The sequence below is a fragment of the Peromyscus leucopus genome, chromosome 17 (assembly GCF_004664715.2).
Source record: "Peromyscus leucopus breed LL Stock chromosome 17, UCI_PerLeu_2.1, whole genome shotgun sequence".
NCBI classification, from domain to species: domain Eukaryota; kingdom Metazoa; phylum Chordata; class Mammalia; order Rodentia; family Cricetidae; genus Peromyscus; species Peromyscus leucopus.
This window is the reverse complement of record NC_051077.1, coordinates 5,896,308-5,912,103: the sequence shown is the minus strand read 5'-3', so window position 1 is coordinate 5,912,103 and position 15,796 is coordinate 5,896,308. Positions and strand designations below refer to the sequence as shown.

General features: G+C 42.1%; 1 protein-coding gene across 1 annotated transcript in view; it reads left to right on the top strand.

Moving 5' to 3' along the window:
• Positions 1-15,796, top strand: part of Csmd1 (CUB and Sushi multiple domains 1) — a 1,301,483-nt gene that overhangs the window by 1,241,461 nt on the left and 44,226 nt on the right. Inside the window, exon 51 of the mRNA XM_028882070.2 lies at positions 6,965-7,138. Within this exon, the coding sequence (XP_028737903.2) occupies positions 6,965-7,138 (174 nt within the window). The remainder of the gene's footprint in view (positions 1-6,964; positions 7,139-15,796) is intronic.

Below are 15,796 nucleotides of genomic sequence, written 5' to 3'. Positions count from 1 at the left end.
AAAAGGTGGATACTGTTATTGTCTTAGTTATTTTTTTTATTGCTGTGACAAAGTGTCATGATCAAATGAACTTATAAAAGAAGCTTAATCAGGCGATGGTTTCAGCACGTTACTGTCCATGACTGTGGAGCAAAGGTATGGTGCTGGCTCAGCAGTTGAGAGCTCACATCCTGACTGCCAAGTAGGAGGCAGAGAGCTCACTGCATATGGCATATGCTTTTGAAACCTCAAAGCCCACCTGAGTGACACACCTCCTCCAACCAGGCCACACCTCCTAAACCTTCCCAAACAGTTTCACCAACTGGGGATTAAGTAGTCGAGTATATATGCCCATGGTGGCCATTCTCATTCAAGCTATCACAGTTATTATCACATTTATTTTTATTTATCTATTTTGGAAAAAAAAATCTTGCATTTGGAAAAGAGCTTGTAAATTTTTGGGAACTCCTTTTTTTTGGTAAGATAAATGCACCAGAGCAGACACTCCTGACTCATTGTGACAGTTTATGGTATCATCTGGCATTCTAGAACTTGTTTGCTGTTACTAATCCTTTGAAAATGACACCAGAGCCCAGGAGTTCAGATTATTCTCTAGCCTTTTCCCACAGGCCCTGTGTGGAAAGGGTACCCAACTTCAAAAGCATCTGTTGTCAGGGTTGCAGTATGGTCAGTTCTACCTGAGGTGCTGTGCCTGTTGCTGAGAAAACAGCTATCCTAAATGTAGTAGGTCTAAGGTTACATGCTAAACCTGTGAGTCCATCTCATGTCATATGCAGAACATGTGGACCCATTCAATGTCAGATAGAGACCCATTGGACTTGGATCCAATGACACGGATGAGTTCTTTGGCTGACATTGGATGGTCCCAGGGGTTATGTACTCATGTAACATAGTATGGGCCTAGTGGATCTCAGAATAACATTGGATGAGCCTAGAGGTTCTATGTGTGACATTACATGGGCCCCCAATTTCTTTATGTGCCGTTGGATGAGTCCAATGGGTCTCTATTTGACATTAAATGGGTCCACATGTTCTGCATGTGACATGAGATGGACTCACAGGTTTAGCATGTAAACTTAGATGGATCCATAGGGTCTGTCTGGGGCTCCCAGAGCTGCCTTCATGATATTGTTGGGGTCCTGTCTGCATCTGAGGCTGGTCAAACCTAGCTGTCTGTTCACACTCACAGGCAGAACATACATCCTCATGGTTATGACCGGGTCTCAACGTATAGTCTCAGGGAACAGAATACACTCTCAGTTTCGAACATGTGTCCTTCGCCCTCCCGAACTTCATGGTTTCCATCTATCAAAAGACAGGAGCCATGTGGCCTCTTTAAGGGCTCACCTCACTAGGTTAGCCTTACCACATCAATCTCACTCTTGTAATCAAAGATGAACTCACTCATAAAATGACCACAGAGCTGTCTGAATAAAGCCCTCAAGATTGCATAGGGAGTCTGTGTTCAGGCAAGAAAATGTGAGGATTTCTAGGAGTTTATCCTTTCCTATGTTACACATTGAAGCTGATAATTATTTTAAAAGATTTAACAATTTTAATAAAAACTGAAATTTTAATAAATGCATATTAATTTGCATAAAATGATAGCAAGTCTCTTCAATGCTAATATAAATAGCATGGCTTCTTTTTTTATAAACAGTAGGGATTTGTTTTCCAGCACAACAATATTTCTAAGAGTGTCCATTTGAGTCTCCTTGTGACATGGCTGCATGGGTGTTGCTGGGTCCTCCAAGCCTGGTCTGAACTTCTCTAAGTGTATAGTTTTAGTGGCAATATAAAAACTCAGGCAGTTAATAGTCTAGCAGCTGGATAGAGGGATATCTATGGACACTGAAGGAATACTGGGGACTCTTGGACTCTGGGGCTTTTATGATGAGCAAAGTGTCCAAAGGTCCAGGCATTGCATTTCAGACCCAGAGCAGGGGACAGAGACGCAGGAACAAAAATGAACACACTCATTTAATTTTTGTCTCAATTTTCCCTTCAACTATTGTGTCCTTGGGTTCTCATGGGTATCTGTGTCAGTGGGTATCATCAACAGCCAACTTTTGTTTGGTATCTAACTACTTCTGTTTATAACAAATTTTGGGGATTAAGTCTGACAACCATCTCCTCTTCCAAAAGCCAGTCCAAACTCTCAGAGCAAACAGAGCCAATAGGCTGTTGAGAAGCACTAAAGACTGCCTAGGTCTTACTCCTCCAAAAAAATAGGGCCTTATGATGTTCATTTTCTGGACTCTACAGAAATCAATGAATGTGTTAATTTACCATTGCCTATGAAGTTACAGTTTATTGTAACTTAAATTCTCTCTATTTCCCATGGTCCTTATTTTACCCACATATACCCAGAAAAAAATAAGATCAATGCTGATATTGATATACTTTTCTCTGAAATGTGCATATGAAAACCCCAAGAAGTTCAAACACCATTTAATGTCTTCATTAAAAATACTTAAAATGACACATTTCCCTAAGCCCAATTTGCCAGCCTGTGGCTGCTTCCCTATAAAAGAAACAGTTGTTTTCCATATGGTGCTGGGACTGAATCAACAGCATCTTCCAGTGTGTTGTCATAGAAACCATTGGCGTAGCTATGGAACTATAATTTATAAAGCTTCAGTTACCTGTGGCTTATCTCAGAATGGCCAGGCCATGAGATGTGAAGAAAACCTACTATTTTCTATTATGTGTCTGCTCAGGAACCAGGATGATAAGTTTACTGGTTTGCTGGTCATTTAACCTAGGAGGGAGAACAGACCCTTGGCCATCCCCAAGCACATCCATAGTACCCTGAGATCAGCTGCGTTCCCCAGTTTCTGGGCGTTCACATTCTCACCCCAAGTGGTTCAAAGTTATCAGACTGTCTAAGTCTCTAAAGCATAGGGGGAAATCTTTACATGGGAGTTCTCCTTCTGTATTTCTTATCCTTCACAGGGTAGGCAGTATACCCACACAACAGAGAAGCCAGTATTCTTTTTCTCACACTTGTTATTATTTATATTTAAAAGTAAAAAACATGTCTGTTGTGGTGATCCACAAATCAGAAGTTTTTACATTTTAAAATGTATATATAAACAAAAAGCCAAGCTAGATATTTAAAAAGGTATATAGAGAACATTGCCCATGTCCTAGACTGCCCCCAGTTCCCAATTACTAATGAAGAGTTCTCTGAAAGCTGTCCTTGGCCAAGCTGAGGTGAAGCAAGGCTTCTGTGGGTTCCTGCTGCTAACCAGAGACATGTGTGGACTAGTGGCTAAACACATGGTACAGACTCATCCACAGAAATCAGCACAGGATTTCCACCCTCCTGCTTGTGTGGTGCTGTTACTCCATCTATTATTAGAGTAGACATTGTTCATCATGGCCTTGAACTTAAGAGACACATCTGTAGCTCTAGTGTCAGCTCTCTGCTGCATGCACAGCCAATTCCATCCTGAGCATCCTCATTTGGGATGAGGCCTTCAGACTTAACACTCAGTGACAGATCATAACTGTGGGACCCTAGACCTCACAGAGTAACCCAGGCTTGTAGTCCAGCATCACACCTTCTCATGTTTACAAACAACCATCTCCATGTCTCTGAACATGCCCTGTCTCTTCTCACCCAGCAAAGTACACCGTTCTCAACTGTTCATGGTCACTGTGAGCTATAAGTGATCAGAGAGCCTTTATTGACTATAGCTGTGGAAAGCATCAACATTTGAGCCTATTTATAGGTATTCATGGTGCTGACAGGAATGCTGGCCTCATGGTATGAGATAACAAGTGCCATCAGGCTCCTCTTTCAAAGTAGATTTCCCTATGAATTCTAGTGGAGAGGAAAAGGAAGCTTGTCTGTGGGGAGTGGGTTGACACTCATGGCTATGGTAGATGGACAGCATTCACAGAGAGCACTCATAGGCTGTCTTCTTGGGAGCCCTCAGCTTAGCATCTGCTGTGAAGATGCTCAGTGAGTTCTGAGGGTGCTGTGGATTGCGAGTGTGGACATGTTTTCAGCAGTAGGGACAAAAGCGAAGCTAACGAATCCATTTTGGGAGACTAGCATGGAGATAGGCTTTTTCCTTGTTTTGCAGCAAGGTTATTTTTAGCAGTGATGGGCTCTCCCAATTAGACTTTTCCAAGTTGCTCTGCCACCATCATTAATGAGGAGGGTTTGCATCCAAAGGAAGCTCTCAGCTCAGAATCCCATTATCCAGTTTCCCAGAAGCCCAATTGTTGCTCTGTCAGTTCCTATTGATCTAATGAAGCTCATTAGAGGATAGACTTTAAATAGTCTCCTCACCAGGGTGTGTGAACCAAGACTGGGAAGACAGAATCCAGTGTGAGTCTTCTCCCTGCCCTACTGCTAAAGGCATGCTGAGCTCTCAGCCTTGACATTGAACACATTTGTGAGCACTGAAGTTTCAACATGCATTGCTAAATATCACAGTTCAAGGTAGAGTTCACACTGTGTTTGGGGAAAGGCTTAGAGAAAAGTTCACAGCAAATTATAAAAACCTAAATCCCTCTTGAATCCATTGACATTTGGTACGGTACATGCTAGCAAATTATTGAAAGCTCACACTTGCTGCTGTGAAGGTTTCGCTTAGCAGTCTCAGACGCCGAGGAATGTGAAGGCTCTCTCAGCAAGATGTTCTCTAGAAGTAGACTCCCAGTTTCTGGAGAGTGACCCCTATAGATCATATCTAGCCTTCAAGTCTTCCTGTTCGAGTGGAAGTCATACCTTGGACTGAAAGAAGCTTAACTAAGGGGGTGTGTGTGTGGTGGGGAGAGCTCAGGGGCTATTTCAATGCTACATTCATACAAGTTTGCTTCCCCTGATTATCTGCAAGATTCTGTGTTAGTTCTTGTTTGTTTGTTTGGTTGGTTTGGTTTGTTGTTTTTGTCACTGTGACAAATAACTAAGAAAATGGTTTTAAATGATCTGGTTTCATTTTATAATTTGAGACAGAATCTCATATAGGATCCCAGGCCTGCTGGTACTTCACGGAAGTTCTCCAGCCTGAGGGTCCCAAATGGTGAGTGGGACTATAGACAAGAGTCACCCTACCTGGATGAGAAAAGCAATTTTGAAAAGAGACATTTTCTATTGGATCACAATTGCAGAGGTTCCCAAGGGCCTGTGACTTGAGCACTTGTATTTCTTTGTTTCTGAATTGTAATGGGACCTTCCTAAGTAGGAGAGAAGAACAAAGTTTTTTACCTAAAGTTGCCAGAAAGCAGAGAGAGACCAAGGAGGGTCCTGAATAAGATGTGCCTTTCAAAGTACCCCTCTCCAGCCATACCTGACTTTCCAGAGTCTCCACCACCTCCCAAGAGTTCATTGGGACTTTTAATCCATTAGTGACTTCATCCCATGATGAAGTCAAAATACCCGTGGTCTGCTCACATGTCAATCATTGGATTCACTGGCTGGGATACAAGTCATCAATATGCTTGCCTTCTAGGGTCAAAACTGTTGTGGTTTAAATGTGAGATGTCTTACAGACTTCTGGTTAGAATACTGAGTCCCCTGGTAAAGCTGTTTGGGAGGATGCATACCCTTTAGGAGATGGAGCCTTACTGGAGGAAGTGAGTCATTGGAGGGTCAAACCTTGAAGGCTCATATCTCTGTCTGCTTCTTTGTTGGCTGGGAGAGATGAGCAAGATGCCTCAGGCTCCTGACATACCCATGAGATGTCTCTAGTGCTCTAAACCACTATGCTTTTCCCGCCATGAAATTGCAAGCTAAAAGAAATCACTTTCCTTGAAGTTGCATCTGTAAAGTACTATGTCATAGCATTGAGAAAATAACTAAGACACCAACCGCCGTGATGTTCATACTGTGGACTCCTTTTCTTTAATGGTCTTCAGAATAGACTTTCACTGTGAGAGTGTTAGGAGATTGGCCATGCTCACCTGGCTGAGGAAAACTTCATGAGGCTCTTTTTCCCCATCTTTTGCCAGTTTTCTATGGCTGGAAACTCTGTCTTGTTACCACTTGCTGGCATGGCCTTAAGTATATCCCAGCTTATTAAGTGATCTGAACATTTCTCCTTGGGTATCTTTCCTAAGACTTCCATTCATGTTTAAACACGTCTGGAGCCTCTGTTGGTCGCCCACCCTTGAAGATTTGGGAGCTTTTCTTCCTTCCATAAGATTCAGTAGGTTTTTGTCCTCAAGTATTAATTATCTGATGTGCAAACATGTGGGTGTGGTTAATATTTCTACTCTGGAGACCCTTAATTTACTTCCCTGAATGGACTAATTTGGGGTCACAGCAGCCATGCTCCATCATATTTAGGAGAGCAAGGATATACTTAGGACTTACAACTACCCTGCCTATACCCATACAGGATAATATGTGTGTACTGATTATAATTTATCTATAAGGTTCCTTGTATCCTATGCAGTCAGCAATTTCACAGTGCTTATCATTGAAACAAAGCATAACAATAACTAGAAGAAGAATGATCTTAGTACTAGGTTAAAGTCAAAAGTGCTGGGTTTTAACCCATCATGCTTGGTTTGGCTATTGGCCCTTGGTGAAGACATTTCTCATGTTCCTGACAGGGACATGTGATTGTCACCATAATCACATCATTCAGAGGATGAACAGGGATAGAAAAAATGGATAGTTAGCGTGTTTGGTAGATAGGCTTATAGGTTCTTACATTGCATACTGTATGGACTTTGAAGGAAGGGTTATCAATCTGTGATAACGAAAGCACAATGGGTTACTGCAGGGACCTTGGTGGTTTTGGAATATGGCAGAACTTCTGAGGTTTTGTGTTAAAAACAATAAAAAAAGGAAAATCTGACTGAGACAACCAACCTATCAAGCTCTAGCAGACCAGACCTCCTTGCCAACAGACCTCCTTGCCATATGCTCTTTATGAAAACCAACACCTATGGTTTCTGTTTTTAAGCCTCGACCTGGACTAATACAGTTTTTCTCTTCTAGTCATCTCCTGTGGAAGCCTGTCCTTTCCCCCAAATGGTAACAAGATAGGGACACTCACTGTGTATGGAGCCACTGCCATCTTCACCTGCAACACTGGCTACACACTCGTGGGCTCCCATGTCCGGGAGTGCTTGGCCAATGGTCTCTGGAGTGGATCCGAAACAAGGTGTCTGGGTAAGCTACTCGTAAGTTCCCATATGGCATAATTCAAATAAACTTTGAAAATGGAGCACAGTGCAGAAAGTGCAAGGCTTCTGGTTGTTAAGGCTCTGACAGCTTTGGTGAAACTAGCCACTGCCATGGCTATCTGTCCCTTTCTGGCTTTCAGAGTGTCTGAAGGTTCTTTTTGTCTAGTCTGAAAAATAAAGGATGGCCATAGCTTTTATTCTGTGGCATAGAGTCTGTCTTGTAGAGGGGCTGGAAAGATGGCTCCGTGGTTAAGAGTACTTATTGCTCTTGCAGAGGACGCAGGTTCAGTTGGCAGAACTTAGGTTGGGTGGCTCACAACCACCTGTAGATGGCTCACAACCACCTGTAACTGTGGTTCCATGGGATTTCTTCTTACTGCTGAAGGCACTGTACTCACATCTATATAACCAAACACAGACACACATATACACTTAATGAAAAATAAAAATAAAATCTTTAAATAAAATGTGCTATCTTATAGAGGACTGAGACTATATGACCCTAAAAGACCTTCACAAACTCAGCAAATAGAAATATGAATTTCCAGAGTTGGGGATTTAGGTCAGTGGTAGAGCACTTGCCTAGCAAGCGCAAGGCCCTGGGTTCAGTCCTCAGCTCTGAAAAAAAAATATGAATTTCCAAAAAGTTATATACATTTTACATTTTTCAATAGCTTAAAATTCCATCATGAAGTTGAGGTGTTGGTCATCTAAAACTAGGAAGTACTAAGAGCTGTTTAAAGTGGTATATATCTGTAACATCTTGGCTTTATTTTTCCAAAATGTTATTCTTTGATAATTTTAAAGGGAAGAGGGAAGGTGATGTTTCCACTGGATTTCTTTGTATAAATGTGGACAAAGCTTTGACTGTGTAGTTCAGATAAGCCAGTGTCTCAAAGTTTCTTCAACCCATCTCTGCATCATCACTAAAATACCACATGCATCTATAGTATTTTATCTTCTTTCTACTTCCTAGCTATCCCTGGTACCCTACCTTCCCCCAGGACTCCCCCCAAACCTCCAATATCCTACGTACTTCCAGTATCCCAGTTCTCTCTAACATCCCATCCTTCTGTTACCCAATCTCTCGAGGACTCCACCTCTCTACATCACCTTATCCTTCCAGCACCCCACCACTCTCCAGCACCCTACCTCCCTCTATCACCCCAACCCTCTAGTATCCCACCTCTGTCATCATCCCATCCCCTCCATCACCCACCCTTCTGGTACTCTCCCTCACTCCATTACTTCAACCCTTCATCCCTCCATCCCCTATTACCTCATCCCTCCATGACCCCACCCCTTCATTATCCCATGTCTGGCTCTCCATCTTTCTCCATCACCCTAGCCTTCTGGTAGGCAACCTCCAATCATCACCCTTCAACATCCCATCTCCTTCTACCATCTTATCCCTCTATCATTCCACCTCCCTTCCTCAATTTCCCTCCCTCCATCTTTCCATGCCTCCATCACCCTCCCTCCCTCCATCATCCCATGCCTCCATCACCCTACCTCCCTCCATTATCCCATGCCTCCATCACCCTACCTCCCTCAATCATCCCATTCCTCCATCACCTTACCTACCTCCATCATCCCATGCCTCCATCACCCTACCTCTCGTCATCATCCTGCGCCTCCATCACCCTACCTCCATCCATCATCCTGACCCTCCATCACCCCATCTCCTTCCACCACCCCACCCTTCCAGTTTCCCACTTCCCTCCATTACCTCACCCTTCCAGTACCCTACCCCTCTCTATTACTCCACGTTTTTGCAATGCCCTCCTTTTTTATTGCCTTACCTTTCTCTAGAACCATCCTTTACTCTAGTACCTCTTCTCTAGATCTCTTCTAGTATCCTAGTCTTCCAGAACCTTCTCTGTGCTTTCCTGAATGTTCTTAAGGCCTTGGTGTCCATTGAGAAGCCCTCTCTGCATGGCAGTACTGATGGGGACAAGGTCTTCTCTGTCTACTTCAGTGGAATTTAACACCAAAGGGGTAGGGGTGGGGTGGGTGATCCAAAACACACCTCTTCTGCTTTGGACTGATAGGTAAGTATGTAGGTTAGGGTGTGTGAAAAGCTAAGAGACGTTAAATGATTCTGTTTCTAACATTGTTAAGACTTAGGGTCACATTGTGTTCTGCAAGTCCCAAATAATCTCCTTCGTATTCTATTATCCTTCTGCTGTAAAGTAAAAGCTTGAAGCCCACAGAATGAGTTACATGGTTCATTGATGGTCCCACCTTGTCACAAATGTGGTCTTTATAGGATGTCATCCATCTTGGAAACCTTTGGAGGCTGAATGACTTGGAAGTATGTTCATTTGCCCAGTAGAAATTTAAACTGAACATAAGGAGAAAGAAAAACCTCCAGGTTATAATGAAGAAAATGTGAATGGTGAGAAGTTGGGTGAAGTTTATAAAAACCAATAAAATCAGAGGAGCAGAGCATTAGCAGGGAGGTGAACAGTTGGGGGAAGATTGAGCTGTCACAAAGCCACACATGCATAAAGCTGGCAGTAAATTTAGTGTAAAGATTCTTCAGCTGAGCAAAGAGAGTTTCACAGTGACCATTGAGACCTGAGGGTTGACGTTCATAATCTGCCTAACATGGTAATAGAGTGCATCCTATACTGGAGCAACAGATTGCTGATGGGTAGATCTCATAATTTATCCCAACGAGAATGTAGGCTAAGGGGAAACTGCAGTCAGGTGTGCAGCCATGGAATATGTGTGTGAATGTATGAGCAGGAGGGAGCAGAACTGTACTACTGCCAGGGGAGACTGTGGGATATTCAGACAGATGGATCAGTGAAGGCACATTCCTAAACCTGGCACAGATACTGTGTACCTGGCACCATAAATGCTACCGAGTTCCAGAGCCCACATGCTAACTAGAGGCCTCATGGGAAATAATATCTGTGAATGCTGTCTTTAACAATAACACAAGTATGGCGTTTTAAGCTTTATTACATTGAATTCTCATCAGAACACAATGTAAGTGTCTGTTATTCTTAACTGGGAAAGAAAAATGCTTAAAGAAGTGACAAGCTTGCCCATCCTCATGTGTCTCACCAGTAATAAGAACAGCATTTAAATGCAGGCAGTGTGGTTACAGGTCAGGGGCTTCTGGCCAAGGACTTCCAGTGCTCCACTGAGAATAAGTTAATTCCCAAAATGTGGGTGGAAAGCACAACTGCACTCTCCCACTTACACTGAAACCAGGGAGATCTTGGCAGATGACCTAGGTGTGACCTGAACTATGATATCAATAAGTCCTCCCCCTTTCCCAGGACACACACCAAAGAAAGGACCACGTGCCCCAGCTCTAAGGGACAGTGACCTCGCCACGTGCTTGTGTACTCTTGCTTATCAATGTGGCTATTACTTTTCTTCCATCTCCTGATTGTTATTTGAATCAGTGTATCATCTGTTTCCATTGCTAGGGATTTCTTGAGAGAACCCTGGGTTTCTACCAAGCTGAGTGACTTTGAGTGATCTGCAGTACTACTGCGTCCTTACGGCAGCTAACTCAATGGTCACAGTTGGAAAAATGGCTTTCAGTATTGTAGTTAGACTTTTTTGATGGGACTGTCAGTTCCCCAATAATGACATAGAGACTTAATAGTTGTGAAAGCTAAGCCTTAGCTTAGGCTTGTTTATAACTAGCTCTTATAACTTAAACTAGCCCATTTCTATTAATTTTCTTATGGCCTCATGACTTTATTACCTCATCTCCATATTGCCCATTCTGCTTGCTCTGCATCTCCTAGCATCTCTGCCTTCTTCTCCCAGCATCCTCTCTGCCCAGAAATCCTACCTAAACCAATCAGAATGACACATCTTCACAGTGTACAAAAAGATTATTCCACAACACAGCATCAATCATGGCATTTGATAAATATGTTTTTTAATTAAAAAATAGTTTTTTATGCAATATATTCTGGTTATGGTTCCCCCTCCCCCTTCTAAGTTCCTATCCACCTCTCTTCCCATCTAGACTCACACCCTTCCTGTGTCTCTTAGAAAGCAAGCATGCTTCTAATAACAAAACAAGATAAAACAAAAACAAACAAGTCAGAGTGGGACAAAACACCCAAATAAGAAAAAAAAGCCAGGCCAGGTGGTGGTGGCACATGTCTTTAATCCCAGCACTCGGGAGGCAGAGCCAGGCAGATCTCTGTGAGTTTGAGCCCAGCCTGAGCTTCAGAGTGAGTTCCAGGAAAGGTGGAAAGCTACACAGAGAAACCCTGCCTCAAAAAAACCAAAAAAAAATAAAAAAAAAGAAAGAAAGAGAGAGAGAGAGGGAGGGAGGGAGGGAGGGAGAAAGGAAGGAAGGAAGGAAGGAAGGAAGGAAGGAAGGAAGGAAGGAAGGAAGAAAGAAAAAGAACCAAAGGAAAAGCACAGGAAACACATGTAGAGGCAGAGACACACACATTCACAGACACAGGAATCTCATAAACACGGAAAATGATATATATGCAAAGAACATAAAAGGGAAAAGAAGCCCCAATTTAACATTACGAGATACAGAACATCCAAAGATGCTATTGAGTTCATTTCACCATCTACTGCTAGACATGGGACCTACCCTTAAGAGTGGTTTATTTCTCCAGTGAGACTCCCTTGGAGAAAACTAAGATTTCATTTGCAAGTAGCTATCAATTGGAGATAGCTTCTGAGATAGGGATGGGGTCATGTGTCCTCTTCTCCTCTCAGCTCTAGGACCCCATCTGGTACAGACCTATGCAGGCCATGTGCATGCTGACAGACTCTGTGAGTTCATATGTGCACCAGCCCCTTTGTGTCCAGAAGACCTGATTCCTTGGTATATCAATAATGACATTTGGTGAAGATATATATTTTTTTCAAAGTAAAATATACATATTTTTAAATTCAGAAAACAATCTATGTAATACCATGGACTCAAGTCAAAGAGAGAATGCCTCTTGATAAAACGAAATAACAACCCTAAACTCTGTGGCTTTGAGAAAGAAGCCACCCCAATGAAAAGGACATAGGAAGACAGAAAGTACTCAAAGGCAAGAGAAAAGTACTAGGTAGTCTCTAGGAAGCTCAAGAGCAGCAGGTGTGCTTCCCTGAATGTGGTCAATGACAGAATGAGAAACAACATCTTAAAGAACAGATATTATCATGAGCTTCTGTGGATAAACAGTGCCAAGGAACATGGATACCCCCATTGCCCATACCCTGAATGTTCCTCTATATTTTCCAGATAGCCTGGTTCCACTCTCAAGGAGCTACACTATGTGCATCTCAATATTCCATATGTAGTGTCTTAGTTAGGGTTACTATTGTTCTATTATAACATCACGATTATACACAGTTTGGGAAAGAAAGGGTTCATTTCAGCTTATAGTCCTACATCACTGTCTGTTACTAAGGGAGGGCAGGGCAGGAACCTGGAAGCAGGAGCTGCTGATGTAAAGGGCAAGGAGGAATGTTATTTAGTGGTTTGCTTCTAGTGGATTTCTTATATGTGAAGGATCACTCGCTCAAGAGTGGCACTACCATCCACAGTGGCCTGGGCTCTCCCACATCAATCACTAATTAAGAAAATAAACTACAGGCTTCCCTACAGGTAAATCTTCTGATTCTCAATTGGTAGTCCCTTTTCCCAAATGATTCTAGCTTATGGAAAATTGGCATAAAATTAGCCAGGACACCTAGCATCTTGATTCCAGTTCTATAAAGAATCTAAATAGACACTAGGGTTAGATGTGTCCCTATGCTGATGGATTCGGTGATCTAGATTTGTGAAGAATATCTGAGAACATTTTAACATCATTTTGGCCAACAGGAAGATTAGAAATAATAAATAAATAACTTTAGATATCTGAAATGCCATGGGATGAAAGATGTAATTAGCTGGTTGCGGTTAGGTTTTCTTACCTTTGCCAGCCATGGATGGGTAGGTAGGTATCTTACACTTTCTACTGCTGTGAGGAGACACCATGATCATGGCAACTCTCATAAATGCAAACATTTAACTGGGGCTGACTTACAGTTTCAGAGGTTTAGTTTATTATCATCATGGCCAGGACATGGTGGTGTGCAGGCAGACATGGGGCTGGAGAAGGAGCTTAGAGTTCTACATCTTTATCCATAGGCAGCAGAAGCAACTGTGTGTCGCAATGACAATAGATTGAGCAAAGGAGACCTCAAAACTTGCCCCCCACAGTGACACACTTCCTCCAATAAGGCCACACCTTCCAATAGTGCCACTCTCTGTGGAGGCCATTTTCTTTCAAACTACCGCAGTAGAGCAACCATGAAAACCTGTGTTGGGAAGAATAAAACTAATTAAATTCATGTGCTGGGGATGGGATGAGGGTTTGTGCTGGTGTCGGCAATGTGGATCTTTCTCTATTGGTTAGTAACAGTAGACACAGTACAGCAGAAAATTAGGTTTCAGACCACGTATAGAAGCCATCTCCTTGACAGATCAAGTTAAAATGGCAGATCTGTCCAGCATGGAGTCTCATTTCAGAAGAGAGCTGCCCAATTGTGCTTTGTGGACCCAGGACTTCTGTGGACTCCAAACTGTACTGAGTTTCAGACCATGTGATTCCAGCATTGTATAAGATACTATGATGGATGCTTGGCCCAGGTCATGGGTGGGGAATCTTCTATTTATCTTGAGGCATACCAAGAGGAACATCTTGCTTTGGCATGGTTCTTCTGATTATGATGGAAGAGGAATCTTGCATCTGGTATTCTAGATGTGTTCAGTGATCTCCATGAGGAAAGAATATTTCTGGTCATTGAGTAGAAATGGATCAGTACTTGAAAGGATGATTCTACCATCAACCATGACTTGTGGAATTTTTCATATAAAAACTATATTTAAGGAGATGAAGGGCAATGCTCTTGGCTCACACTGGAGAATAAAATTTGGTCCTGTTGGAAGTACCTAATCTGAGTTCTGAGCTTGAACCTCTGAGTGAGGTGTGCGCGTGTATGTGTATGTGTATGTGTATGTGTATGTGTATGTGTGTGTGTGTGTGTGTGTGTGTGTGTGTGTGTGTGTGTGTGTGTGCATGTGATGTGAACTTACAAATGAGTTTAAGGTGAAGACATGTACTTGTGTGTTATTGTACCGCCTCACACTAGCTCAAAGAACACACCGTGTAGGATCCCACTTCTGCACTGTGGTTGGGGGCTCTAGGATTCTCTAAGTTACTGAGGACTTTCTCTGTATTCCCTTCTGTAAAGTGCAGAGCTAAATATCTATCTAGGCTTGAGGATTAAGCCATGAGAACACAGACCCACTATCTCCCCTACCAAGTGCCTTCTAGCCCATCAGGAAAGTTTTATGATCACAGTGTTCTCTTAATTATTTTCCTGTATTTATCTTCTTTGTAGTAATTTCCCTTGAACCTAACAGTGAGCACAGCATCTAGAAGAAGGTAGTATGTTTGTAATCTAAGGCCCCTGTTGTAAAAGTGTTCATTAATCTCTTGATAACACACTTATGGCATGTAGATTTTTCTAGCATAGAATGACCTGTCAGCTCTCCCACCAGGTTACCTTTTTAATCCTCACTGTCAAAGATGCCTCTGTTAAGGAGTTCTACATAAAAACGTCAACTTTTCAGTACAATGGATTGTTCTTTGAAATAGATTTACATTTGTTGAACCATAATGGCTATAAAGACACAAATCTTGTTGTGAGTATAATATGGTGACATTTACAAGGACTGAAATAGCTAGATCTCATAATTCAAAATTCTATTTTAGATTTTTTTTTTTGCAGATTGAGGGGAATAAAATTGTAATTTGTTCTTTAAATAACTTGTAAATTTTGAAAAGTCTATGTAAAAATGTTTAATATAATAGCTGAGAATGATAGTGTGATATTACAGAAAAAAATGATTTCATTAGAAGAGAGGACTTGTTCCTGAAGTTGTCTGTTCTGCTGTATTTCTGTTGAGTGTGCATGGTGTCTTAGGGAAGGTGAACCATTTGGAATCTTCTAACACCAACCCTCAGATTTTGTCTATGCAATTGAGAATTGACAAAAGAACATTTTGCTGCAGAGGACTTAGGCCCTTGGTTGACGTCTCCACTGGAGGCCTCAGGGTATAGTATAGCTTTGTCAAACCCTTGTCCTCAGCAGGACTTCATGTTCTGAAGATCCATTGCCTTTGTGTGGTATGGAAAAATTGTTCAGCATACCCTTGCAAATTACACTTAGAAGTAAAGCAGTCTCATTCATCAGTATTCTACAGTGTTCTTTTAACACGGACAGATACACAGGTTTAAAAATATCCATGGATGTTTAATGCCAGCACTAGCTTTCATGCCTTTCATGGATCTGATCCACCTGACATTTTATGACTGCTTATTAATACTTAAGAAGGGTCTGCAAAAATGTTCACTGGTGTTCACTGTCCATATAAGCCTGGCTTAACTAAAAAACACTCACCACACAGATTGCATCATGTCATGCAGCCTGTCTTCCTGACTGCCCTAAGAGGCAGGATATTTGTAATGCTCAGTTATTTCATTGTCAGGCCAAAGGACTGATAATCACAAGGCAAATACTGAGGTTGGACATTTGGTTTGTAGATTTTCTAAAAATGGTTACATTCTGATTCTCCCAGGAATGTTGATTATTTGCA